Source organism: Aplidium turbinatum, chromosome 15 (assembly GCF_918807975.1).
Source record: "Aplidium turbinatum chromosome 15, kaAplTurb1.1, whole genome shotgun sequence".
In the NCBI taxonomy this organism is placed as follows: domain Eukaryota; kingdom Metazoa; phylum Chordata; class Ascidiacea; order Aplousobranchia; family Polyclinidae; genus Aplidium; species Aplidium turbinatum.
The window spans coordinates 7,850,998-7,878,135 of NC_137486.1; the positions used below are offsets into that span (position 1 = coordinate 7,850,998).

Genomic DNA, 27,138 nt, shown 5'->3' on the forward strand with positions numbered 1-27,138 from the left:
CTCCGACTCACACATCCCTGAGCTTCAGGTTACCTTACCACTAAAATTATATATAGCCTAATTGAAACAGCACCTTTTGTCACTTTGAATTGTTATGGAAAGTTTGATACGGAAGTGTCCGCTGAGTAATGTATTGAGTGGATGTAGCATGTAGTCTACAGTACATAGATGCCTTAAGTACGGTATTGACTATGTGCCATTGGCCAGCGACCCGCAGTCGCTGCTGATGTCTTTCATGTTAGGCTCGTTTTGCAGTGACTAAATTATTTATTTCTCGTAGGCATTCAACAACAGGCTTATCTCAAGTGAGAAATTTGTTTGTTTTCTCAAATGGTAAATTACATTCATTGGTGTTGTGGTTGTGTGCTTAAAAGTGGTAGGTGTTTTTTAATCACCACAGTCGAATATCGTCAATTTTTAAGAAATTTTGATAATGATGTAATTGTAATAGCGCAGAGGTGAAGAGTACATCTCGTACTCAACCCATTATTTTCAACACACATGGCATCATTTCCACAAGTGCATTAACAATGTATTGTTACGTTGCTTTAACGTAGATAACTGCTCATTGAAGGTTAGACATGTCAATGGGATAATTGGAGGCTAGCCATTGTTTGTATGTGGGTGTCCGTAGTCGGTGATTATAGACAAACAATTATACTGACTGTGTCATGTAAGCTATTTTAGTGATTTATGGATGAAAATATTTGAACTAATTTGTTAAAAGTAAACTGTTTTGCTTCATCTCCTATCGCAGTCAGCAAATCACTCGTTTTTTTACATTGATTCAACGTCTGAATCAATGTAAAAAACTCTGATTTGTTGTATGGAATGTGCAATTCAATTTTGCTACCTAATCAATTAGGTAGGCTAATTATGTCACGTAGTGGAAATATATTCTTTAACAAAAGCACACACCTACTCTTTAGGACAGTCGAATGTTCAACTTGACAAAAGATATTGTGAGCAATTCACGCTGTTCTATACAAGCAGACGAAGAAAAGAGATTACTATTTCTGGTTAGCTAAAGTTTGACGTGTGGCAACGTTTCTGCACTTCGATAGCGTTTCAACAGCGTTTTATGTTAAATTCTAGGACATAAAACATTGGCTTATTTTGAGTGTTTAAACTTAGTAGTTCATTACCATAGGTTTTGACTGATTAGGATTACTGTTTGAAAGAAGTAAATGAAATACTAACTTTAATTTTTTTGCAATAGTCTAGTAACTATTTATTTAATACTATTATTATTATTTCAGGATAATTTGGCTTAGTTTTGATACCATGATAGAGCAGATAGGTAGCAATGTCGGATCGAACTAGTTTTTTAATGAAGTCTCGTTCGAATAAATCCTGTGGGCCAGCAGCAAGATCTAAATCTACTTCAGATGATTTTGGAGTCGTTCAACAACGGGCTGAACAGGCTGCCAAGTTCTTTCACTCGGTTGGCTTAGCCAATGGAGATCTTCCAAGAGAAACTAAAAATAGTAGGCCAGGAAGCCTAAGTTTGTCTGGAACACCCACTAAAATCCACGGCGACAATTTTTCTATTCAGTCTCCTAGCAGGCGACAATCGCCGTTGGTGTTTTCTCCAACAAATAGTTACAGCTCTGCTGGGGTCTCATTTTCTAGGCCTATGAGTTCTTCCAACGTAAATCAAATTATAAAAGATGATGCAACTTTTAAGAGTAAAGTTCAACAACGAAATGTGCGGCATACTTTGTACAAATCGCCAGACAGGACCGTTTTGCATACTTCCGATGAAAACACTGTTGTCGTGTCTCACCCTTTAGCTGAATCTGAAACATGTCAAGAGTTTTCGAGAAAGTTTAAAACACCAAACTCAGAAACTAAGCAAAGACCTGAGGAGCGTTACTTCAATTCACCTAGCCACTGTAAAGACAACGACCACTCAGAAACCAACGTCAATAAAGTGAAGAGTGATCCGAATAGAACATGCAACTCCTTGTCTAGAGTTCGTAGTCACTTATATGACAAACAGCGAAGCCAAGACAGGTCTATAAAAGATAAATCTACCCTCAATGATTGCAACACTATTACCAGTGAGCATAGTTTAAAACAAATTTTGGATGGTAACACCCCAACACACAGCCACATATCTGAGCCTGCTACTTTTGAACGCTTATTGACGGGTAGTTCTAACGAGTCTTCTCCAAGTAAATCTCCATCTCTTCAACGTCACCGATCGAGCAGTGATTCTCACAGTGATGTTTTTGTGTCGGAACCAAAATCATCTCAAAGTTACGATTTTACCGACGGAAAGTTTTTCATGAAGCATATATCAAAAAGTTTCGCAAGCACATCTTCCCTTTCGGAAGTGGAGAAAAGAGAAAGTTTATCGTCACACATGAGCAGTTTTACATTAGAACACCAGAAGCATGACATTGGAACACCACCTCGCAGTCTGTCTCCCGCATCAAAGCTGTTTAAAAAGGTATGCTGCTGTTTAGTGTTCTTTTTTTGCAATGTCAGTAGCCAGTACCTAATTGATTATGATGTTGAAAGCTTGAGATAAATGTTTTGTCACACAGCTCTGACTTAAAGGCTACTTAAACTAAAATAGCATACTTAAAATTAAACTTCGAATTTGACCAAAAATTGCGTACTCTTCCCATTTGTTGGATTCAAATGATCGATTTATTATTATACGTCCGGACACACCAAAGTTTTTCCAACACCACTGGCATGATTACGATAGCTTGCTGTTTTTGTAAGGTCATGATCAATCTGGGCCTGTGTTAATGATTCAAAGCGTAAACATTATGCAAGTACGCAAATTTTCAGGATGACGCTACCAAAGAGGCTTCTTTGGTCTCAGGATAAAAATTCTAACTACCAATTAATGTATTTTATAAAAATCAATGAATCTCCTCAGAGCCCATCTCACACTCCGAGAACAAGCCCGAATACTCACAGGCGCTTCAGAGGCAAGCACCGTTCAAAGTCCGACGTGCCAGAGCATAAAGTTGTGCTGAATCGAATGCAAAGTGAAGGAGATGTGCAAGCGCTATTACGCCAAGAAGGTATATAGCATTTTTTATGTAGTCATAAGAAACTGAAGATATGACATTTTAGGATGCGAAATCGCTTTTCCAGCTAGGTGGGATGAGTCAATTTTCAATTACGACATTTTTCACAATTCATTACCAGCTTGCTTTTCAACAAAAACCTTAAAATTGACTTGATTACTTTCATAGAGCTTAGAAAAAGTTCAACATTGTGTAATACATAATCAGAAAAATGCGATTTTACTATTGTGGTAGATAAGCCACCAGATGCCACCTCTGCCCTCAATTTTTCTGCAGATGGGGGGGCAATGGTGCCCTTTTAAAGTCATGTAAGCTACTGCACATTTTGCAACATAACAATTTCTGCTATTCGCTTTTAGCCTAATTATAATCTTTCATTTTTGCCTCAAAATAATATTTACGGCACAAAATTTTGCAACACAGTACAGGCCTTAAAACTCGTTTTTTTTTTCGGCAGCCATCGTGGCCTACCGGGAACTCCTTCTCGGCGGCCAAATCTGCGTGCTTGGAGGCCAAAAAACAAAATAAAAATAACGATAGCACAAGTAAATAGAATTAAACTTGCAACAATGCTAAAATGATCACTTAGCGTTGTTGAAGTCTGGGCCTGGGCGACGTCCTACAATAGAATCGTTGCACCACGCAATAACTGCTTTATCGGGATTGCAATCCAGTACTGCGGGACCATCTATATAACGACACTCGCACGAGTGTCTCCAATGTGGCTGATAGTGATTTTAAAGAAGTTCGCCACTCCCCTAGAATTCTTTTTAGCAACGAAAAACAACGTTCGACATGTGTTGACGATGACGGCAAGGTAATAAAATAAGTATTTCAATGATGTGAAGTACATTACCGGTACTAAAAGAAGCATAATAATTTTTGCAAAATATGATCAAAAAATGTTTTTCCCATTAGCACTTCGGATTAAGACTTTGTTAAAATAAACGTCGGGAATTACAAACAAGACTTACAGCGCTGGTGATCGCAGATGGATATTATATTCCATCAATAACAAATATTCCCGCACAATGCAACAGTGGCGATTATGACGCGCTGACCTAATGTTGCGTCACTCTTTGATAGCCTACTACATATTTTCGACAGTTAATCCACGATCATTCTATTGCGAAATTAAATAATTGGCTTGAAGAGACCGGCGGCCAAACTTGGCCGATTGAGGAGGTAGCACCTGCGGTCATTCAAGCACTACTTAGCGGCCATGGCCGCAGGCTGCTTTAAGGCTTGACAGTAGGTTACATCATTATAACATAGCATGATGCCCTTCTTTATATACCGAACACTTGTAGCCTATCATTACTCAATAAATATTGAGCTGATAGATTAGCATTATAGCTATATCTTATCTTAAAACTTGAAAAAAAATTGGTCTTTTAGTAAACAAAAGTGCCCTTTTTTCGTAATCTTGCCCCCCCCCAGTCAAAAATTGTTCCGGCGCCCCTGTTTACTGGCCTATATTTGGAGTTGTCTGGTTCCCACAAAAGATTTATACAGATCTGTTTAGCGTATAATTTAGTTCCGGTACCAATGCGGTCCCATGGCCCCAAAACAAGAAACCTCAAGAAAAACTAGACACCTCTTCAGAAGAAAAAAGCTAAAGTACGAGTAAAGCTATCGAATAAGGAAATGGTTTTCTCCAACAGGAGAAGTTGTTTACAAATGGAAATGGACATAAGTAATAGAATATGAGGCTCTTTAAAGTGCCTCTGACAGGAAAATAAATTTGGTAAATTTACCTAAGATACCAAAGAGATGACACTAACAAACTTCCCTGACCAGCAAATAGTTAAAAATATCAACAGGCTAATAAGTTACACGCTTGCAAACTTTCGTTCACTTTCGGCGAATCTGGCACTTATTCAATTGCGAAAATAAAAACGGCAACCACGCTGTGACGTCACCGTGGGTGGGAAGGATACATTCTTTCTCTGTGGTGAGTTGGTAAGATATGGTACGACTACTCCAAAACGTCAATGTGTAGGGCTCTATTGGTCTAAAGCATGTGCAAAATGAGAATTACCGAAAGGAAAAAGTCAACTTATTATTACTATCAGGTTTTGATCAAATAGATTGAGTTTATTTTTATCAAACAGCATCTCAATTCAATTGAAATTGCAGTTTTTCTAAACTCTTGTAGGGCTACAATTTGGATAATTTTTTATTTATCCTAATCTGGCTATAGCCATTTGCAGTGTAACAGCAGTATCTCACAGACAGTACACTTAATTTATGGTTGAGGTAGGCCTAATACCTGGAAATTGCTGTTTATGTGACAGAGTCAGTGACAAAGACGTGTGCTATATTTTCATGCTTTCAAACAAAACAAGGTGCTGAGAAGAAAATAGTCAAAGTTTTCTTCAAGTATTCGAAGGATGGACCATACAAAACTAGTCGTATATGTTCTCTTCACCTCACTGGAGATGATTTTGTTAACACCACCAACCCGATTTGGATCTTCTCAGCAATGAGTGGCGTGCTGGGAACTGTAGGTGGTGCGTTTGCCACAAGTGCGAGTCTATGTCCCAGCCCAATGAATGTGTATGTTGCCATGAAGTGCCATAGACGAAAGAACTTTTGAAGAAAGACGCATCTAGCTGTGTTACCAATTTGACCGATTTTGAGGCACACTTAGCCTACATCCCGCAGTTCTGAGGACTTTTTTTATGAGGAGCAGGAAGAACTGGAGAAAAAAACAATAAACCGAAAGGAGAAAACGGAGACCTATCAAAAGAGTAAGGATGCTACATTAGACTAAAAATACCCTAAACGCTAAAGAATGCACACTAAACGAAGTGATTTTATTTCCTTGCAGGCAGTATCGGTAATTAGTCGCTTACAGGCATGTATTGGAGTGGATACTACAAGGTGGTGCTCTCGGAAGCAACAATCGGATTGCGCTGCCGTCATGCATTGTTTGGCGAATTTGAAACAATTTTCAAGTCCAGATAGCCGCTACACCGGATTTCAATGGCCAACTGAAGGCACACTATGAGGGAGAGAGAGGGAGAACTTTTATTTATTTATGAATAGTGATGAATGATGATGAATTAAATATGAATGATGATTCGTACGATTTCTTCATTTTTCACTTCAAGTATATTTTAGGTTTTGTAGGAATGTATCCAGTACAGTTTTATTAAACTGCAAAAAACAATAAATCTTTGAAAAAAGCAACCGATGGTACCAACTCCGACCAAACTGTGATCCACCAATTACATCTAGAAAGCATTTGTTTCATCCGTCGCTAACAACGCCCACCCACGATGACGTAATACCACCAAAGTCGTCCCAGAGCAGTGAAATATGAGTTTTGCCTGTGGTGGCGCTGCGGAACTGTCGTTTTGTATAAATTTTGCCCTAACCAGTCGAGCTTTGAGGTTAAGATTAAAAAGTTCGCTAAGCATAGTTTTGCGCTAGAAAATGCTTAGAAAATTTACTATACTTGGGTCCAACCTGTCAGGGGCACTTTAAGTACTGTACTAAGATACGGGTTCAAAAGTAGAAGTTGTTTTCAAATGGAAATAAACTGGGTGAGAATGCGCAAGCATAATGTAATATGTGGCTCTTTAAGTTTTAAGATACGGGTCCAAAAGTACCTCCTAAACGCTGGTCAACGCTTCTGGATGTATGTATTGTAAGAAAAAAGCATAAACTGAAAACGTTTTAAGCAAATGCGACTCAAGTGTCAGTCTATGATTTTTGCACTACAACTTCGTTTATCCAGCAACTTAAAAATATTTTTAGACTTATGTAGTTGTAACTAATTGGTGCTTTTATGCTGACTTTTTCCTTGAGATAAAAAACATTGAAATGTTTCAAAATAAAACGATAAAACATGCAAAAGTTTGATTAGCACCCTTTGGAGTTTAACGATTAAGGACAAAATAAATTAGAATTTATTTTTTCAGAGCTGGTAGACGAGCAAGAGAGAAAGCGACGTCATCACTTTGCGCATTACGATTGGCAGTCCATGCTGTTTTCCTTCCAAGATGTACTTGTTGCCATGGAAACGTTGAAGAGAAAGATTACTTTGTCCGGGGCCAGCCAAGCTGCTGCCCTTGTTTGTAAGTCTTTTTCAGCGTATTGGCAAATCAAACGAAGGCTTTTACCAAAAGCTATCAGAAAAACTAAAGATTTAAGGAAAATTTAATTTAAAGTTTTTAGATTAGACTTATCGTCTTTCGTTATGGTTTCCTATTCATAGCTAATCAAAGTTTTTATCCCACAGCTTCTCCAAGTTTGGACAACCTTGCCAGCAAAGGATTCAGTGTAAGTGGAAGCCAAGAAGACATCTCGATGTATTTGGAGGAAGATGAAGGGCTTGCAGACAATAAGTTCAACGATCTTGTTGCAAGGTTTATTGCTTCAGTGCTTACATAACCCTGCCTATATGCTACTATCACACGAGTTCCATAGGAATAGTTAACTTTCATGTTTGGCGTGATCTATTTTACAGTGTAGTTGAACCAATATCATCGCTGGCTACAAAGCGTCGTCTACCATGCCACGGAAAGGAATAATCTTTAGTTGTCACACTGATTACAAATTTGACATTATATGCTGAAAACAAGCAACGCTTATTTACATCTCAATTTAGTATTTATTTTTAAAAGTTAGTTTCAATTGTGTTCGATTTAAAGTGACCATTGTTGCTGGGGGCGCACTATTAAAACTTTTTTTTATTAAATCTATGCACCACAAACGCGTAGGCACCATGGAACAAAAACTGCCAATTTTATTACTACCCTCAATCACCTTTTTTGTTGTATCACAGACCATTATTTGGCTGCATCACCGGCAGCCCTTTCAACTTACATACGCTGCGGCGTAATGGCGAATACAGCTCAGTGGAGCAGGGGCGGCTCGCTAGTGTGTGCTGCGGTGCTGCAGCACTCCCATAAAAGTTTTCACAAAAAGTTTCTCAAATATCTTAGCGTTTATTCTGCCCAAAATGTATTATGTTCTCAGTTCACAGAATTGCTGATTGTTATAAGTGTAAATTATATTTGGAAACTCTGCGTGCTAGGAAATATGTGCTGTTTTGAAACAGCACACCAGCAGAACGTCGTGGATGCGTCGAGGGTGACGTCGTAGAGCCGCGCATTTTCTTGAATTGCCTGTACAAGCGAATTGCAAGCGATGTGCTGTCTTCGGAGCAGCACACACAGCAGAACGAGAAAAAAGGAAAAAAGGCAGAGTGAAAAGTCGATGCACTGTGTCTGGCTTCATGGTGACGTCAAAAGTAGTTTACGACGCAATAGCGACACCAGTGTGAATCCGCTTTCACGTTGTGAAATTACGTATTGTTAAATATCACGCAATAAACCAATTAGTAGTTTACATTTTCGCTGATTGGTATTAGGGTAGTTTTAGTTAAAGAAGAACGCAAATACGGAGGCACTAGAAAAACTGATACTTTTTAAGATAGGTCTACTTCTCATCCTTGGAAAAAACTGCTTAAATTTAATATGTTGTGTTGAAATAAGTTGTATTGAAAAATTTAATATGTTGACAAAAGCAGCGGTTGAGAACTATGTGGCAGGAACTAGTGGTGCGGTACTGATGAGCACAGCCTCATGGGAGAAACACGTGTCTATAGCTGAGTTCCTGCTACACTCGACTGCATAGAAACATAAATTTAATATGTCATGCAACCAGCAACGTATCTACATCCAAAATGTAAAGTGACATAGGCCACGGGAGAATTTTTTGTCGAGTAGGTAATGAAAAAAAACAAGCGTTTTCTCTTTTAAATCATTAAGAACGTGTTATTCACATATGTTTGTTGATCGTCCCCTTCGAAATATTACACATTTGCAAAACTTATAAACCAAGTTTTACAACTTTTATCACAATTTAGAGCTAAAATATTATGCTCAGAATGCACCACATCAAATGTAATTTTCTGAAGGAGACTCCCTCCCGCTGTTGTATTCGTCTTCGGCAGACACGCGGACGGGCGAAGCCCGGCCGCAGCAACCCCATTTCTAAGACTCACCAGCCGCCACTGCAGTGGAGCGTAGGTCTACATATCTGTTCAAAATACCTATAACTCCTTGGTTTATGCTTTTTCATAACTTTGCTTCTTAGTTCTGTAATGCTGTAGTGAAAATTCGTAAATGTCTTCAATTCACTATAAAGCAGTGGTTCTCAAACTTTTTTTTTGTTGCGACGCCTCTGGAAAAGTTTTCTGGACTTGCGACGCACCAGCAAATAAAAGTAAATGAAGAAAGTTATGATTAAAGTTTGTTTATTGATATGTACAACAACAAAAAGCAATGCACATTATTTAATGTGACGTGTGGGCTTGTGCAAAGACTGCAGTGCAACACCGAATTGGCTTAGGCTGGGCAGCATTTAAAAAGAACAAAAATATTCTAACATCCAATAGACTCCCAGTCAAATTGAAAGCAAAAATTTTCAACACCTACGTTTTACCAGTCGTGCTGTACGGTCTAGAATGCGTAAATTGGACATCATCAACAATGAAAAAATTCACTACCTTCCAAAATCACATCATGAGAAGCATGACCAACAAAAGGTTACTTGATCACTCAAAAATAGAAGATCTTCTAACTATGACAAAACTACATCCAATTGCAGCAATAATAAAATCAAAAGTTTTAAAACTGTTCGGCCACACTAAAAGATCACAATTCGGAATCAGCAAAGTTTGCACAGAAGACAAAGTAGAAGGAAAAAGAAAACGTGGCAGACAACCAAAACGATGGCAAGATAACATTCAATCATGGACCGGACTCCACTTGACGACACTGGGCGAGTTGGCTCAAAATCGCCACTCTTGGAAGCAAATAAGCCATGTTGATGCGCAATCTGCTGCAGGCGGAGATAACGACTGATGATGTGGGCTTGTTTGTTTTCACAAAGTTCATTGAATGTTGGGAGAATTTTTGAAATTGCCACCCGCATTTCTCTTTCGCTGTTTATTCGTGATCGGTATTTGGTTTTATCACCGCCAAGGCAGAAAATTTTGCTTCACATAAATACGACGTGGCGAATGGGATAATAATTCGCAGTGCTTTCTTTCACCAAACCTGGATAATCGTCATTCATTGAATCCAAAAATTTGCCGGATTTCCTACTACAAAAGGATCACGAATTCATTCGTAGTTTGAACAATTTTCCGGGAAGTATTTTGCAAATTTCGACTCGAGCTTGGACAAATGTAAATAAATAGGTCTTTGCTTCACAAATTTGAAGGGAAAAAACGCACTTGCAACCTCAACTCTTCACTGCTTTCAAAATGATATTACACCAAGAAAAATGATTCAGAGTTTCTTTTTTTTTTGAAGGATAGACATCCAATACTACGTTAGGGTATCAGCAGTGGCAAATTTTTTAGTTAATTGCGTGTAATCGGCTAAATGCATGGGACACATGTATCCTAGCGGTCCTCAAAGGGTTAACCTCATTTTTATAATCTTAAACTGAGTTCAGCCAATAAACAGAATTATTCTGCGACGCCCTTGGAAAAGCGAAACGACGCACCAGGGCGTCGCGACGCACAGTTTGAGAACTACTGCTATAAAGTATTAGACCAGCTTTCGTTAACCATGCTCACAATTCTCAAAGTTTTGACAAAGTAAATTAACTCCCTGTGCGTTTTTTAGTTGTCCATTTTTCCGCAACGAAGTAGGTGGTGAGGCTGACAGAGTTGTATGCATATCAGCATCATCCAATCTTACCGTACAGGTAAGTTCAGTGTCTTCTGTCAATTTCTTGTTGCAAGCTTAAACCACGAGTTTGTATATTCATTTTAGTTTTTCAAAGTCATGCATTTTTGTGGAATAAATTCCTTTTTTCAGGTCGGAAATCATGAAGATGCATCAACAAAAGAGGCTCAAAACATTCTCACCAACCACACCTTCTTGAGCATCGTTGAAAACGATAATTCTGATCAAGCCGGTGCCTCGAACCTGCCACCTACCGGATGCATGAGTTTCGGAATAGAGCTTGTGGATAGTGGGGCCACTTACTACCGAACTCACTTTTTTGACAAAGGTTTGTGCAGAGATGAAGCAAAGAAATCCAGAAAACGGAATTGTAGAAGTAAAACATGTATTAGCTTTTGGCAGAATGAATACAATTGAATTATCTTTTTATCTATCAAGTAAGTAGGCTATTTAATTTCGGCAATTTAGTATGCTATGCATGAATTGAACAGACGTTGGACTGAAACAGTAATAGATTGAGTTTCGCTTTTGGCAGCATGATCGTTGCTTCACAAGTGCAGGTACAAACGACCTGTTTTAGCCTGACGCTTCAGGTTCGCTATTCAAAAAGACAGTAACTCTACGCAACAACAAGGGTGCTTAATTTAACAGGTTACAACAAAGTGTTTATCTGAGTGAAACCCTTATCCATCTAAGAAACCCTTAAGCCTGATTGATCTTGATGAAGTTGTCAAGAAGCTCTTACTAAAAAAAAACTTAATAACTTCACTCTAATCTTTTGCATGCTTCAACGAATTTATTCGCACTAAAAAAAAGCTTTAAGTTAATAACAAAATATTTCTTCAATGCGATGAAGATTGATAGACTAGCGCTGATTGATGATATTCAATTATCAAGCCGCTTCATGCGAACATTAGCCTGGTTGAGTTTTCACTAGCCCACTTGACATGTTTTATTAGTTGATGCATTTTTCATTTAATACAATTTACACCTAAGCCTATTATTACACAGTGAGTATTCAATGACGCTATGACCATCCGTTGATGTCATTCTACATGGAGTTAGAAAATAAAGAAATTTAGCGCTGGAAATATTTTCGAACTTCAAATACAAAGCAAACAGATAAAACTGCGATGTGTTCAGTTAGTGGTCCGTCCCCAACAGCCAATTTTTAAAGTACATGCATAAAATCATACCAAGCCAGACACTTTTTTGAATGATGACAACACAAGCGACGTCACGTTTATTAAAAGACAATTGTTTGCAGAGCATCAAAATTTTGTTGGTGTTGATGAACGTCATGGACCGATTGTCATCAGTCTACGAAGAGAGAGGCTCGAAGACGAAGGCTACGGTGCTGTCTACCAGTACAGGATCATTGTTCGTACTTGTGAGGTAAATCATTTGCTTTTTTACTTCAAGGAAGGTCTAGGTGTAAGCCTACATTGGTTGTTAATAGCAGACCTGCCATGTTTCCAGTTTGTGTAATAAATAACTTTTTTAACTCTTAATGTGTTACAGCATGTTTGCTGACTTAAAAATATTGCAAAATTTTTGCAAGAGTGATTAGTCTGAATTTAATTAAACATCTCACTTCGTGCAAACTAAAATCTGCTTTTTTTGGTTTATAAATTTATATTTTTTTATACTTCAAACGCTTTCGTTTCATCCAATATCTTCTTGAGGAGCAAAAGCTACAACCTCACCCAACAACTTGCCATGTGCGGCCATTATTATCACTTTTTGGTTAATATTAGCGATAACCAGAATCGAATGTCTTGCTATAGACTTATATAGCACAACAGACCCCACGAGGAACATTTGTTTTCGGAGCTGTCTCATACACCAGTTACTTGTTACTTTAACTCTATGGTCGTAATCAGTCAGTTTATCAATGCGTTTGTTACATCTGGGTTTCACTCCTAGACGAGCCATATCAAAAGCTTTAAAAATCTTGTCAAAAGAAGACGAGTCAAAATAATATTGATCAAACTTCTCCAAAAACTGCACAACATAAAAACCAACTAGTCATGGACAAAGTCTCAGTTGTTGCAGAGAGACAATGGATAGACCGAAACCAGAAAGTTTTTTTTTAATCCGACCGCTACCACTATTTCTCATGCTTTGTGCTGAAAAGTCACTTTGATGCTTTCATTTTTTGCATTAAGCTTTGCACATTACGAGGATCAATCCTTGAAGATGTTATTCAATCCCAACGTTATCAGTCAAGCAAAGGTATTCCTGCCAAAGCTGTGTTGGAATATGTCTGCCCTGAGATTAATGTATCCTGTCTCAAGGTGGCAGCAGCGACTCCCAAAGTTAACGAGCAGCTGATGAAAGTCGATGAACAAAATGTAAGTTTGGTGTTGTCTTTTAATTACATAAATAAAAGCTCTGATTTTTCTAACCGTTTTTATGTGAACTGATCTGAAATGAATAGTAGACCGAGACCTTACGAGCAGAATAATGGGAACACCTGGTTAATCTAATCAAAAAATATAGAGTACAAAATGTAGTCTAGAACTAGATGCTAAACTCATGTTCAGCAAACGTTTCGAAAACTATGCGGTCTTCATCTTCAGTTGTATACGGTAATGTTTATAATAAAACATTTATAGTATTGAAGATGAAGACAGTACAGTTTTCGAAACATTTGCTGAACAGTGCTCTTCATTTTTTTTAGACTAAGCAGACGTAGATCTTTTGTTCCTGTTTTGTATTTGTCGCAGGTTTTGTGACCAATCAATTCATTGCATGCATTGCAGCTCCATGAAGCCTACAAGATGGGGATACTGTATTGCCAAGCAGGACAGGTATCAGAGGAAGACATGTACAGCAACGAACATGGAAGTAAAGCTTTCAACCAATTTCTTGCTTTGATCGGCGACAAAGTGAAGCTTTGTGGTTTTGAAGATTACCGGGGGGGTCTTGATGTCAAAGGTTTGCTGTGCGATTCTTGCATTTGTTTCAGTAAAATATAACTTACCTTTTTTTTTTTATCATAAGCTAACCTAACAATTACAATGCTTACGAAACAAAAAGCTGAGTGGATTTTAATCGTGGAAGGAAATGACCCAAGATTTTGTTGGAATATTTTTAAGCTTTTACATCTGTAGCTTTGTCCATTCTGTCGTGATAGCTTTCGCTTTTTTTTTCCAGCCGATTCTACGGGAACTGAGTCGGTTTTCACAACATTTCAAGGCCACAAGATCATGTTTCACGTGTCCACCCTACTTCCTTTCTCGTCTAACAACAAACAACAGGTATTTTGCATGTGCAGTGGTGACCATATGGTGACATAACTAGATATTTGTTTCAGATGCAGAGAAAACGAAGCCAGAATGGACCACTACACTAATCACATTTGCGATACATATAGGCTACCTAATTGTTGGTCGAGGCTAGTGGGTCGAGGCTTTTTATACTTAACTTTTGAAGGATAAATTGTTTCCTTGTCCCCTGACCATACCGTAGGAAAGGTTTGAAACGATTTGGATGTGTTATAGGTGAAGTTGATTTTTTTTAGTTTTATAGAAACTTTCCACTTGCAAACAAAGCTTCCTAATTTGTGAATTTAGTCGATTGTACTCTACCTTGTATCTTGTTGAATGTTATTAAAGGTGAATCGTGTAAGGAAGTAATCGTGATGGCATTTCTTTCTATATGTGTAATGTGTTGTGTGTGATAACATGGACAGCAGGTGAGCTGAGAGCTGTTAGTAAACATTACCAGTCTTCACTGGATTAATCTGTAGCATGTTATACTTTTGTTTATTTAATGAAACGAAATGGGAATAACGACAACAGTGTAAAAACTTGCATGTTCACTGTTCAGGTTCTGAGAAAACGTCACATTGGCAACGACATCACAACAATTGTATTCCAAGAGCCAGGATCAGTGCCTTTTAATCCGAAGCACGTTCGCTCCCACTTCCAGCACATATTTGTTATTGTCCGTGTGCACAACCCTTGCAGCGATAACACATGCTACAGGTTTGTAGAGACAGGCATCGAGATTGATAGGTTACCTCCAAAAATAGAGAGCCCGGAACGGATCTGTATTTTGGTTACGCTTGTTTTTGTGCTTTTTTAAACTTACATTGTTGATTTAGCAATAGTCAACTTATACAATCTGTAATACTCTGCTGTATTAAACTGACCAGAAGCTGCCGGTATTGTTAGGCTACTTCACCACTTCAGAACTAGACTTATGATAACTCGACGGCTTCCTTCATCAATAGCACTGGCATTGCTTGCATCGCACCAATTGTTCATACGTGGCATGTGTTGAAAGATAAACAGAAAGTTTCTGACATAAGTTTATAACAAAATTGTATGACAAAGAAAGCGTTTTGAAAAATTCATCTTTGGAGCTATTTTTTGAAATTATGTCAAAGACTTCAATTAAACTAACTCTCTGCATAGCGTCGCTGTGACAAGGTCAAGAAATATCCCTCGGTTTGGGCCTCCCATCCCAGAAGACTCAATGTTTCCAAGCTCATCGACATTCAGGGATTTTCTCCTAACCAAGTTGATCAACGGAGAGAATACGGCGTGTACTACAGGAAAGTTTAAGGTCAGAAAGGAAGGTTTAAGGGCTTTTACATATCTAGGGACTTGTGTTGAGTAGGCGGCAGGCCTAGATTGTTATATCAACTTCTCAGGCAACCAGCAAAATCGATTGCAAACGTGAAACCTAGGCTATTTGATGTTAGTAAAGTATAGCCCATTGTAGTTTCAATTATTATTAATCTGCAAGCTCACCATTCAGCCTATTTTTTCAAAATATATGATTTATTGATCTCCAACATCTCTAATTAGTTGATAAATTCCTTTGGAAAGGCAACTTCCTTAGTGTAAGTTTTTTGAGGGCTTGCATTATAAATTTATAATTTTGTGTTTTCTTGTTGACTTGTCAATTAACGTTTGCGTAACCTAAGGTTTCGATGCGCAGCGGTATCTTCATTTTAATGCAAACAGATTACGGTTTTGAGACCATAAACACTTCTGGCAACATGACTCCACATAAGGACTAGAGAAGCGCTGTTGTGCTTGTGGCGTAGCTTTAAAGGTGTAAAATTCGACAGTTTGCCGAAAACAAAACTCGACGATGGTTTTATGTTCTCAGTTACTTTTTCTTCATATTTCACTTCACGTAGGTTATCCATCACTTTTGACTTAATCTACTTCACTGCAGGCGCTTGCGATGAACACCAGAGCACAGTACTTAAGTGACTTGGGAAATTTAACTCAAACTGGTTTGGAAGGTAATTCTCGATTTGGAAGATTTTCTATAACAGCATCATCCCGACGAAACAAAGAAAACAAAGACAAATCGCCTAAAGTTGTGAAACCTGAGTATCTCAGCTACGGAGCGTTGACCTGGCATATCTGTGTTGATGACTACTGGTAAGAACCAACCGGACGGATACCGATTATGCTGGTATTTGTCAGCCGACCTGAAACCGATGTTGAAACCCTTAAACGTGGTTTTTCGTAGTCATTGGTTAAATTACATTAATTTTACGGCATTTTTCTTAAAATGCACACTTTGTTGTTAATGACACAATTTGTGATATTTACTCATCTTAGCGTGATGCCAAATGTCATGCGTTGCTAGAGATTAAATGACGTAAAAATCTTTCATGATTTTATGAGCAGTTGATCATGGAAATTTGAAGTGTTGCCATACTGAATAGAACGTCAGACTTTTGGCTTAGCCTACTATGTACAGGTGGCATGTTTATTTTTGGTTGGTTATATGGATTACGTTTTTACGACAAGACAAGTAATTTTTCAATTGGAAACTTACCGTCTATAACTTCAAACGCTGACCAGGTTGGGTTAGCCTTCATAACCTCTAGCTAGAGTCTATAACAGTGGTTCTCAACTTTTTTGTCTTGGCAGACCTCTTTTAGTGCCTCAAAGTGGTCGCGGACTCCTACAAATTTTATCTGAAATTTTGATATATTGTGTCTCGTAATGGAATCAAATGTTTCATAAGTTTTGAAACGACATGCTTAGAAGAATTTGCTGAACTCGCCACGCACTTATGGCAACTGATGGCATTGACGAAGTTATGTTATTTACCGTACTGCATGTTCGCACATAGGATCGAAAATCAAACAATAAATATTAATACTATCAAATATATTTACTACTTTCTAAAATCTCTACAGCCTGCTTCACCCTAAAAGGGGGATCATCAGAAGGTCCCTATTAAAATATAATCTATTTTCTATTTGAATAATTAGAATAATATATTAATAATGTTTATATTATAATATATATTAATATAAATAAAGTAGGATCAAAAATCAGTAATTTATATCCTGACTTAATGTTTTTCTGCAAATTGTATCAAAAATTAATAGAATTTTTGCGGCCATTTTAAAGAATTTCTCCTTTTTTCATTTGAAATCAATATTTTGTTGTAATCACAGTCATGGCTAAACTGTGAGTTCTGATAGACTGCTGACTAACGTTTGTATTTCTAAGTTAAGCATTGATCAACAATCTGCTGTCACAAAAGAATTACTGTAAGTTGCACAAATGAAGCACAACCAATTCTTAAAATTTGTAATTTTTCAATCATGCTGCAAACTAGGAAACTTTCACAGACCCCCTGAAATCGCTTTGCGGACCCTAGTTGAGAACCACTGGTCTAGACCACTTCTAAACATTATTTTCTTGTTGCAGTTCTTCGGAAAAAGTTCCTTGCATCTTAGGAATGAGCGAATGTTTTCTTATGTTGGTGGAAAAGGCCACAAAGCGAATGATAATCAGTATTCCGTGCCAGGCTGTGTTGGGGTGGACAGTGCCTCCACCTTCTCAAGAGCAGTTAAGAACATTCCGCAGAGTACTGTTCGTTTATTATGGCCGAGGCGAGCGAATCACACTGTATACAAACGATGTAGACTCGAGAGATGAGATTACTCTGAGGTAAGGGTCACTAGTGGTCCACCTAGTAAGCTTTTTAATGAATGTAAACTGAAAAAGTTATAAAGTTTAAATATAAGCTTGTTCCTAATGCTCCACTGTGGAGTTTCTAAACAGAAAAGGAGTTTTTGTCATAATTTATTATTTTGTGGATTATTAGACCCCAATTTAAGACAATTTCTTGCATTCTGCCCCCAAATAACATGCAATTTGCTTGATTATAGCGCGATAAATTATCCAATCGTTTTGGAGTTTACAAGCATGTTCTTACTATTTTTTTCGTCTCATTTTCCAAATTTCGGAGTAGGACAGGGTCTGGACGGTACATCTTCAAGGCACAATCAAGGCACATCCACAGATTCCACTCATTGTTTTGTAAAAATTTTAGAGTACAAAATCGGAAGAAACAGTTTATCACTGGTTTACGTAGTACGAAACTTAAAGTGGTACGGTTTATTCAGTTGAGATTTTGCAAACCAAGTTCTTTCAAATCAAGAAGCATCTTTTTTATAACCAAGATTTTTCAATTGTTGAAAAGCCGGCTGCACAGCCGAGTGGTGAGAACCCTGATTCGACGTTCGATAGGACGCCCGGCTCGACACCACTCAAAAGCACGTTGTCTTTGGAGAGATACTTATTATTATAGGCAAGCTGTCGATTGAGTAGTGGCACCCCCTTGAATATAGCCGTTGATTTTTTTCATTTTTAAACAGCACACTGCTCTAGAGAGAAATACCTACGGCCCTTCTGAGGACTATTGTCTGCTGAACTGTCTCTTAGAAAAAATAGAAAAAAAGTTAACACCGCTTTCAGTAGGCTGTGCTACAATAGCACAGCGTTTCCCCATTTAAAAACGAGTTTTGCAATAAAGCGTTTTTTACAGACTGGAAAGGTTCACAAAAGGGTCTGAAACAATGAACAGAGTATTGCGCCGTGGTGCGAATGATCAACTTGAGTTTCGTGTCAATTACGAAGGAATCGTTGCGGAGGTGGAGCCTAACAGTAACGCTTCAGTGGACGGACTAAAACAAAGCTCGCGATTGGTTGAGGTTGGTTGATTGACGGGCTTCTTTAAATAAATATGAATTCCTCAAAAAGTTGGTGACTGATTTCTCAAAAAGCTGATTGGACTTTAATTGGCTGATATCTCGTCTTGATACAGATTTGTAAAGTTCCGGTGGTCACAAAGACACATGAAGAAATCATTCACCTTCTTAAAACCGCCGATCCATTGAAAGTTGTTGTAGTCCCCCCAAATGACGATGGAACACCAAGAAAGTACGTTGTTTTTAAATTAAACGTTCATTGACATTTCAATCCGTTGACCTTTATTGACAAGTCCGCCCCGTTTGCCCAGTGGTTACGCGCCCGGTTCAAGATCACGCTGCGCTGGTTCGATTCTGGGGGCGTGCGCTTGAACAACGCACTTTCAGAACTGCTCTCCATTCAGCAGCACCTAGTAAATTAAATAATTCCCCCGCAACAACACTTCAACAATCGGAAAACTTCACTCTGCCAATCTCGGTAACCGGGCCTGCGTCAAGAGCCTCTACAAGTATGCGAAACTACCAGGAATAACCAATCAAGGCTTTGTCAGTTCGAGGATAAAGATTCAAAACCAAAACCAACCAACCATTCCATTAAGGCTATTTCGAGGCCGTAGAATTTTTAAACAGCAGTTGCACTGATTGTCTATTTTAGAGACTAATCTTGCGTTCTGTTTTTACATTTGCCGTACTGTAAAGGTGCAGCATGGATCTATATCATCTTTATCCTGTTCTGGAGTTTAAGAAAGTTGACCTTTCTTCCACTTTGACTCTTGACATATCACACTCACGTGGCGAAAGTGAACCAATGAGAAGAGTGTCTGAAAGGTCAAAGCGTGTCAGGTACTTAGTTATCAAAAGTGTGAGTGTATTTTTATTGTTATTGGTAGATTGTTTAACTTGGAAAAGCTTTCGAATCTACATCTTTACATTTCGATGAATAGCTCAATGTATTTTTCTATGACCAATGGTCAGGATCATGCTATGCACTCGATTTCAGTGATTGGGTTCTACTCTCATGGCAGTTAAGTTTTGGAAAATAGCTTTGACACCATTTCAATTGATTGTGGCGACAAACATTTTTAAGCATTGATTCGATGCTAAAATAACGATCAGTCTACCTAAGAATCCCCAGAATAAGGTGGTTCATCAGGCGTTTAATCTTAAAAATTCTCTGTTATGCACTAACAGATACAAGAAAAATAGAAGAAATTTTAAACTTTTGTGAAATTTTTTAATTTTTTATAAAAGTGAATTATTTATAGGTCTGGAACAAAGGGTACAATTTAGCGAAAATTGATTACAAACATCTTTTTTATTTTTTTAGTTCGATATAGCTTAAATATCAATAATTAAATTTTTCTTCATTACAGAAGCGAAAGCGAGGACGTTCAGAGTTTTCACGCTGCAAAACACAAGCCAGAAGAGTCCACATCACATTCTCCTCCGACCGGTAAGCCTCCCGATCTCTGTCCTCTTGAAAGGTTGGATCTCTATTGTCATGATGTTATGATGGGAAACAGTTGTCTACCATCAACATTTTCCCGCTATTTTCGGCTGATGTATGACTCAAGTTGGTCACTCCAATCTTTGTATTAGTGCTGTGTCCTCTTTACCGGCCACCCTCGGCAACGGGGACATAACCGGATTAAAACTGGGCTACTACTACACTACTACTGTAGGCTACATTTTGCAATTACATCATGCAATGACCAAGACAAATTTTCAGGTATGATTCATAACCACTCCCCAAAGGTCAAAGTTCAACAACCAGTCTTGAAGAAAACAGGGTCACTAGATGACACTGAGGCTACACTCACTGCCACAGCATCAAGACTTGCTTTAGTTGGGGCTACCTCAGGTTACGTAAGCAAGAGAGCAAGATCAAAGGTTACTACCATGCTAACACAGTTTAACGTTTCATGCATTATTGCTTCTTGTTAGTCTTGTTGTATCCTCTTTGTGCAGTCTACTTGTAGCATTGTTCTTCACGCTAATAAATAATTTTGTTATGTCGGGCAGGGTTTCCGTGAAAGACAGCCGAACGTTGACAATCTCACCGCAATCGTGTCGTCACCCACAAATATTAACGGCAATGGTAAGGGAGAAGTGATATTGACAAATAGTAGGTTTTGTGTTGTAGCTACAGAAAAACTGGTTTAAAGACTTTTTGTAAACGCTGATCAACGATCTTTCTTGCTCTCTGTATTTTAAAATTAGTTTTTTCACATCTTGTCTTTCTACCATATCATGTGATCTGTTTAACACCTTTTGATGCAGTTACCTTTGAATCTCATGGAGCCTATCGTTGAGTTTGAGCTAGTCAGAAGTACTGTGCAGTTTTTTGTCTTTTCCTGTTTATAGATTTAGTTTAACTATTGTATTTTATTCAGATGTAGTTAAGTTGTATGTATATTATTCCTGAAGAGGACATCTTGTGATGTCGAAAACGTTCGATATTTAATATGTTGCGTAGTTTTGTGTTTCTATAATATGTAATAAACTTGAAGATGTTAAACTTGATCACGTTACTCGGCTTCGTATGCCTTTGGTTCAAGCTGATCAACCTAGAATGTAAATTATACCAAGCTAATATCAATAATTAGACTAAAGTGGTGAATACACCAACTTAGGAAAACATGGTAACGACTTTTAGAAATGCTTTAGAAAAGATGAACTTGCCGTGTATGAGTGTGAGTTGAGATGTCATTGAATGAAACACGTTAACTTTTTATTAGTTCGATTTTTATTGGTTGGGACTGTTCACATCTTTCTGTTGTCCCAGGCAAAGACGATGCAAGAAAACTTGAGTCATGTAATAGTTACAGTTTTCAGCCATCAATGAACAGCAACAACAATTCATCACATAACAGAGTATCCAGCCACTGTGATGCCTTCTCTTCCAGGTAAAGTAAACTCTTTCATCCGTAAATCGTAATGCATTGCATTGCTGTAGTAAATGTAAGGTGAGGCCGTAAGGCTGAAGGTAGATAAAGCTAAATAAATCTGTAAGACACTGAATTAGACTTAGAATTGTGCAGTTGTTTGCGCTAATAAACAAGACCTTCGAATTAGTCCTGCTTACTTCCGTAAATATATTGATATAGTTAACAAATTTTTCAAGATTTGATAGCAAAAATCAGACGATTTATGTTTTGATAGTGCTTTCTGCTCTGCAGACGTTTAAACAATGCCGAAGATGGCTGGTTTTCTGTCTCGAAAATCAATTTTACAAAAGCATTGTGTATCGTGCTGTATTTCATACAGATATGCGTTGCTCTGACTGCTTTACAAGGCAGATAGTTGCAACATATGCGCAGCTGAGCACACCACTGTCTTCAAATCTATTTCCTCACTGAGGAATGCTGAGTGAGTACGAACCTCCATGCCATTTGTATAAAGTTTTAGTCTGACCGACAGGGAGTCGAACCCACGTCTGCCGAATTCAAAACAGGCACTCCATTTACTAAGACATTGAAGCAGTTTTGGAAGAATCATTGAGCTAGCTACCAGGAATTATTGTTAAAAACGAAGGTTAGTTTTTAATTAGTGAAACATTATTAGCCAGGCAAACACAATTTCCTATGAACTTACTTCACAGCAACCAGAAGTCGATTCCGAACTGCTCTTGTGATTCACGCGTATTTCTACGCAACGCAAACAACAACAATAACAATTCCATAAGTCAAGGGCCGCTTCTTCAGTCAAGAAAAACATGGAATGAAAATATCCTTATTGATTTACAAAGTAAGTTATCGAGAGGATAAATTGAAAACCTATTTTGTTAGACTCTTCTTCTTTTAAAAGCTAACTGATTTGATAATCTTTGTGTTACAGAAGTTAGTCTGAAATCAAAGTTTAACCGAAGCCATTTCTTCAATTCATGTTCGTCATCACTTTCAAGGTTCGTTTATAAACAAAAGTACTGTAAATGACGTCACAATTTTGATATGGTTAAAAAGCCACAATATTGTATATTTTTTATAGTAAGTTTTTGGTACCAAAAATGTGGAAACCTAACTATTTCTAAGCAATAGATATAACTTCGTATTCACAAACCTCATTCACTGCTGCGAGAGCTAGATAGAGTCCAGTTTCTATGCCACAGAGGTTGAGCAGCGTTTGTGAATACTTTCCTTAACGAAAAGTAAGTATGGATTAACTTAGATGCAAATGTGCCTGTTGAAAGGAAGTTTTTTTTTTTTTTTTAAACAATTCTGCAAAGACAAAAGTAAACTGTAGCGTCAAGCAAAGAAATGTGACGTTAACTTTGCGTCTTTGCACGTCAAATCAAGCAGTTTCACATAATAATGGGGTGGATGATGTCGGACATAACATTGACAGAGAATTTCACGGATGACCCCAACTAGGTTTTGTATCGCCTTAAAAGATTCATCTTTAGGCAGTTTGACAAGAAATGGAGATTTTCTCTATGGTTCAACAAAGCAAACTCTCTACTAAAGCTTTGACAAGAAATGATCAATAAAACTTCTATCATTTCACCCTCTAGACGTGCCAATTGGAAAGGTTTATTTAACCTCTTTTCTTCTATCTCTGAAGCAAGGTGAAACATTTTGACTTTTGTGTGAAATTTTTTAATGTTTTTTTCATTCAGAAACACCCCAGTGAACAAGTATACTGAACCAAAGTTTAAGAAGTCATTCCGCCATCGCAGTTTCTCTCACACTCCTATGACTTCTCACAACTCCATTAACGGTTTTCAAAATTCGCCAATTCCTACACCGCCATTTGAAAGTCATTTCGAATCTGTAAGTATGCTCTGATTTGGATGTTGGGAAAGTGTGGATATGTATCTCTCCCATGACCTATTGCTTTAAACTCTTTTTACTGCTTTTTGTCACCCAAATTATTGTATCTATAAAGTCTACTATTGTAACATTTTATTGTGTTTGGCTATTACTTTGAAAATAAAAAATATCGATGAAATCAACTTTATTGGCTAATTTGATTTTGTCCCCAGGTATCTTTCAATCAAATATCGTCTTCTACCTGGTCGCTTCAGAAAGGCAACAAAAAATCATCTCACAAACGACAACCATCTCTACTGATTCAACCAACTGTTCTTTTACCAATTACTCCATTGAAGGAAAGAATTCGCAGAGTTCAAATTGATGAAGATGTGATTGCAAGGCATGGCCACTTAACTGTCAGCAGGGTCGTGTTAACCAACCCTCGTACTCCCGGCCGAGGGGGCCAACGGCTGATTAGGGGCCCCCATTATATTTGTATGTTTAATGTCTTTTGACTGTTTAAACAATCAGCTACCTAAAATCGATATTCAATTGCTTAATCATGCAAGGCCGTATTTGCTGCTTTCCAAACTCCAGACTTGGGGGCCTACCTCTGCCTAGGGGCCCTCTCATATTTAGCTTGTGCAGTGTTTTTCGGCTTGTAATTTCATATGCAGCCTACCGGTAACATTCAATGCGTTTTGTTTTTTCATATTCGGAAAAATAATCTCGCTCGCTCAACCACATTTCGTTCACCTCAGCGATATTGAGCATGCATACTCTGCATAGTTGGGGGTTAAGGGAGTGAAAAGTTTTTTGTGTCCCGAAAACACAACAAAATGATGCAATATTCCGAAGTAAACATTGCTCACTCAAATAGCCTAGTTAATTAACAATTAAATTGATAAATTCCAGTGTTAATCGAGATAGCTTTTGAAGTGAACATGCTTTCGGCGGTAGGGATGTCTCAGATAATTTTTTTAATTTCTAGCCTGCTGAAACGCTACACCACTTCACCATTTTCAAGGCTATACAAACCTTTAAGAAACAAATTGAAATTCTTCTGTGATCGTGAATGATTTTTTTGAAGTGGTAGGCTAACTTAAATTTTAAACGAAAACTTTCAGCCCAATCTAATTTTATGTTGATGAAATTGATTACACACAAAGTATGCATCTCGATGAAAAAAACATTAGGCTTTGCTCATAAAAATGCCTAAAAGATACCAAAATAGGATTATATTTGTCAAAATTTTCTGGGGGCCAGCCCTCCACAGCCCCTTTCAATTTTAATTTTTCGGACATTAAGTCTTGCATTGTTCATTTATGTTGTAAGGTTTAGCCTATTTTTTAAAACTCTGGACCTTTCTTAACTTTTTTCGAGATCCGCTACTGCATTGTCTATATTAACTATTTTTCGGGGGAGGGGATGGTGCTCACACGGCCCTGTCTGTCAGACAAGTTTATTTACATAGTCTTCCTTAAGAATAATGACCTAGCTAAACATTTTCAGTTGAAACTCTACCGGAACGAGAGCAGTTGAACTACTGGTACTAATAATGTCTCTAAGGTTTTAAGTCACGACGACTATTTCTCTTTATCGTATTTTCGTGGAAAACGTTCTGAACCCGACGAATAAAACTTGGCAAAGGTTCGACAGATCTACGACAAGCTAAAAGTGCTACAAAAGGTGCTATAGGCCTACATAGACATTATGGATGTAGGCTAGCTAATTTTTACCCTCAGCTAGCTTAATCAGAATTAATAGCTTTAAACTATTCAAAGCACCGTTCTATCATATCAATAATTCACTTCTATTTCAGACAAATGAACAATGAGTCAACGATTTCAGCATCTTCCGATGAACGCCAAGGTACAAATAGAATTTAATCACCCACAAAACCGGGTTTATTGCATCCTGGTTTGCAGAACTGGATTTATTTCATTCCAGAAATAACTTTATTAGTGCAAGACAATGCCATTTGCTTAGTTCACAATTGCTGAGTTCTAGGAGACTCTTCTCATATACATCCATCCAATTTTGTTGTGGTCCTGGTTAATAGAAATATTAACTGGCATTTTTTAAACTTTTTCTCGCTAGAACTTACATGAACTTTTGTATCATTTAGACTCTGACTCGGTCACTTTGCTGTTTCCGAATCAGCAATCTTGTCGCTATGGTTCTTCCTCAAATAGCTGTTTGCCTAATCACAAACAATCCTACCTTCTCATGCAAGGTAGCCTAGGCTAGATAATCACCAAACTCTGTCCAAGTGTCTAACCAACCAAACACATTGTCAAAGGCACGTTGCTTATGGTAATTATAATAATGTTAAGAAAATCTATCATTGTGGTACAAATTTACTTTTTGAAATCTGTATCAATTGTAAAGCTATTAGGCCTACGAGGTTTTAACGAATTCGACTCGGTTTCCATGAGAAGATTTTACAATTTCGACCAAACCTCTTCAGATCCTATGGATAGACGTCAGCATAGTCGTGCCACACTGCCAGTAAAATACGTTCATGATCACATAAACAGGGACAGAGTTGGACTCGGATCATTGCGTTCACCACCCTACCACGCACGTTTGGGGGTAATGTCATATTCTCCTTTCATGGGGATTCTTGCAAGTGAGTTAGAAAGGCTCTAGTGTCTATTTGCAAGAAAAAACATAGGCCTAAGCATTGCCATTCTTTCCTATAAGCCAGGTTTGTTTGTATTTAAGGGCTTCAAATTAAATGAATATCAATGACTACCAGGAGACAGCCATGTAGGAGTAGCTAACATCTAAATCATATTGTATAAGTGATGGTAGTTACGTCTTTGGCACAAATCATGATGGGCCCACGTTTATCAACTGCTTAAGCCGTATCGCTATCTATTCTCCCTGCACTCCTGAATAATTATAACATGAACTTAACGTTGCCTAGCTGGCCAGTTTCGAACCACTTACTTTGTGGCTTCGGCCACGGATGGCGAAAGTTTGGAACACTACTTGCACCACTGTAAATGAAAACGTTAATTTTTTTTTTAATTTGCTTAATTCACCGATGTTAATCTGCTATCCCGAATCTTTCGTGACCTGATTAGCTTTTACCGATCTGTTAAGCCTTGTGGCACGCAATACCCCAATTGCAGGCCCAGCTTTAGATTTTTGCGGGGTGCTTACTAGAACCAGATTTTTCTTATATCCAGAAACAAAGTATCAAGGAACCTCACGAAGACGGAAAACGGTCTCTGCCGTGTGATCGTCTCAAATCTCCTCACTACATTGTGCACCAGCTCTTCAACCAAGCATATTGTGAAACTAATTTTCGCCTGTGATAGATTGAGTTTCGCTTTTAGCAGCATGATAGTTGCTTACTTCACAATGTAGATTTTCGTTAAAATTTACATTGTGAAGTAATTTCCGCCTATTCAAAGTCATATCGATCACTCCGAAGAAGTTTCTATATTGCCTTCGGAAGTTTGTCGATGTTCGGTGATATTTATAATTTTAATTTTCGTTTTGTATGAATCGTTATCATGATTTTAATATTTTATAGATTTTGAAAATGACGAGTGCGTACCGATTATTTTTATCCACTGAGTGTCGCTGCATACTTATTAAATGGTGTTATATTGCTGTGTGCAGCT

General features: G+C 37.9%; 1 protein-coding gene across 1 annotated transcript; it reads left to right on the forward strand.

The window, feature by feature from the left end:
• The first annotated feature begins 1,306 nt into the window (after window positions 1–1,306).
• Window positions 1,307–27,092, forward strand: LOC145783920 (uncharacterized). Its single transcript, XM_082595681.1, has 29 exons — window positions 1,307–2,455; window positions 2,897–3,044; window positions 6,980–7,135; window positions 7,300–7,426; window positions 10,703–10,784; window positions 10,898–11,093; window positions 12,033–12,160; window positions 12,934–13,119; window positions 13,531–13,705; window positions 13,925–14,028; window positions 14,600–14,757; window positions 15,190–15,340; window positions 15,962–16,173; window positions 17,464–17,706; window positions 18,587–18,752; window positions 18,866–18,981; window positions 19,449–19,592; window positions 20,123–20,202; window positions 20,479–20,639; window positions 20,772–20,847; window positions 21,535–21,655; window positions 22,351–22,496; window positions 22,587–22,653; window positions 23,365–23,518; window positions 23,731–23,900; window positions 25,323–25,372; window positions 25,629–25,736; window positions 25,971–26,132; window positions 26,698–27,092. Exons 1-29 carry the CDS (start codon window positions 1,307–1,309, stop codon window positions 26,748–26,750), a joined length of 4,989 nt encoding a protein of 1,662 aa, XP_082451807.1. The 3' UTR covers window positions 26,751–27,092.
• Window positions 27,093–27,138: the final 46 nt, after the last annotated feature.

Excerpts from the sequence above, each read along its gene's own strand:
- LOC145783920 (XM_082595681.1), top strand. The coding sequence starts at position 1,307 with ATGTCGGATCGAACTAGTTTTTTAATGAAGTCTCGTTCGAATAAATCC. Across the intron at positions 17,707-18,586 it reads AGAGATGAGATTACTCTGAG|ACTGGAAAGGTTCACAAAAG; the intron begins GTAAGGGTCACT and ends CGTTTTTTACAG. Across the intron at positions 22,497-22,586 it reads TATCCTTATTGATTTACAAA|AAGTTAGTCTGAAATCAAAG; the intron begins GTAAGTTATCGA and ends TTTGTGTTACAG.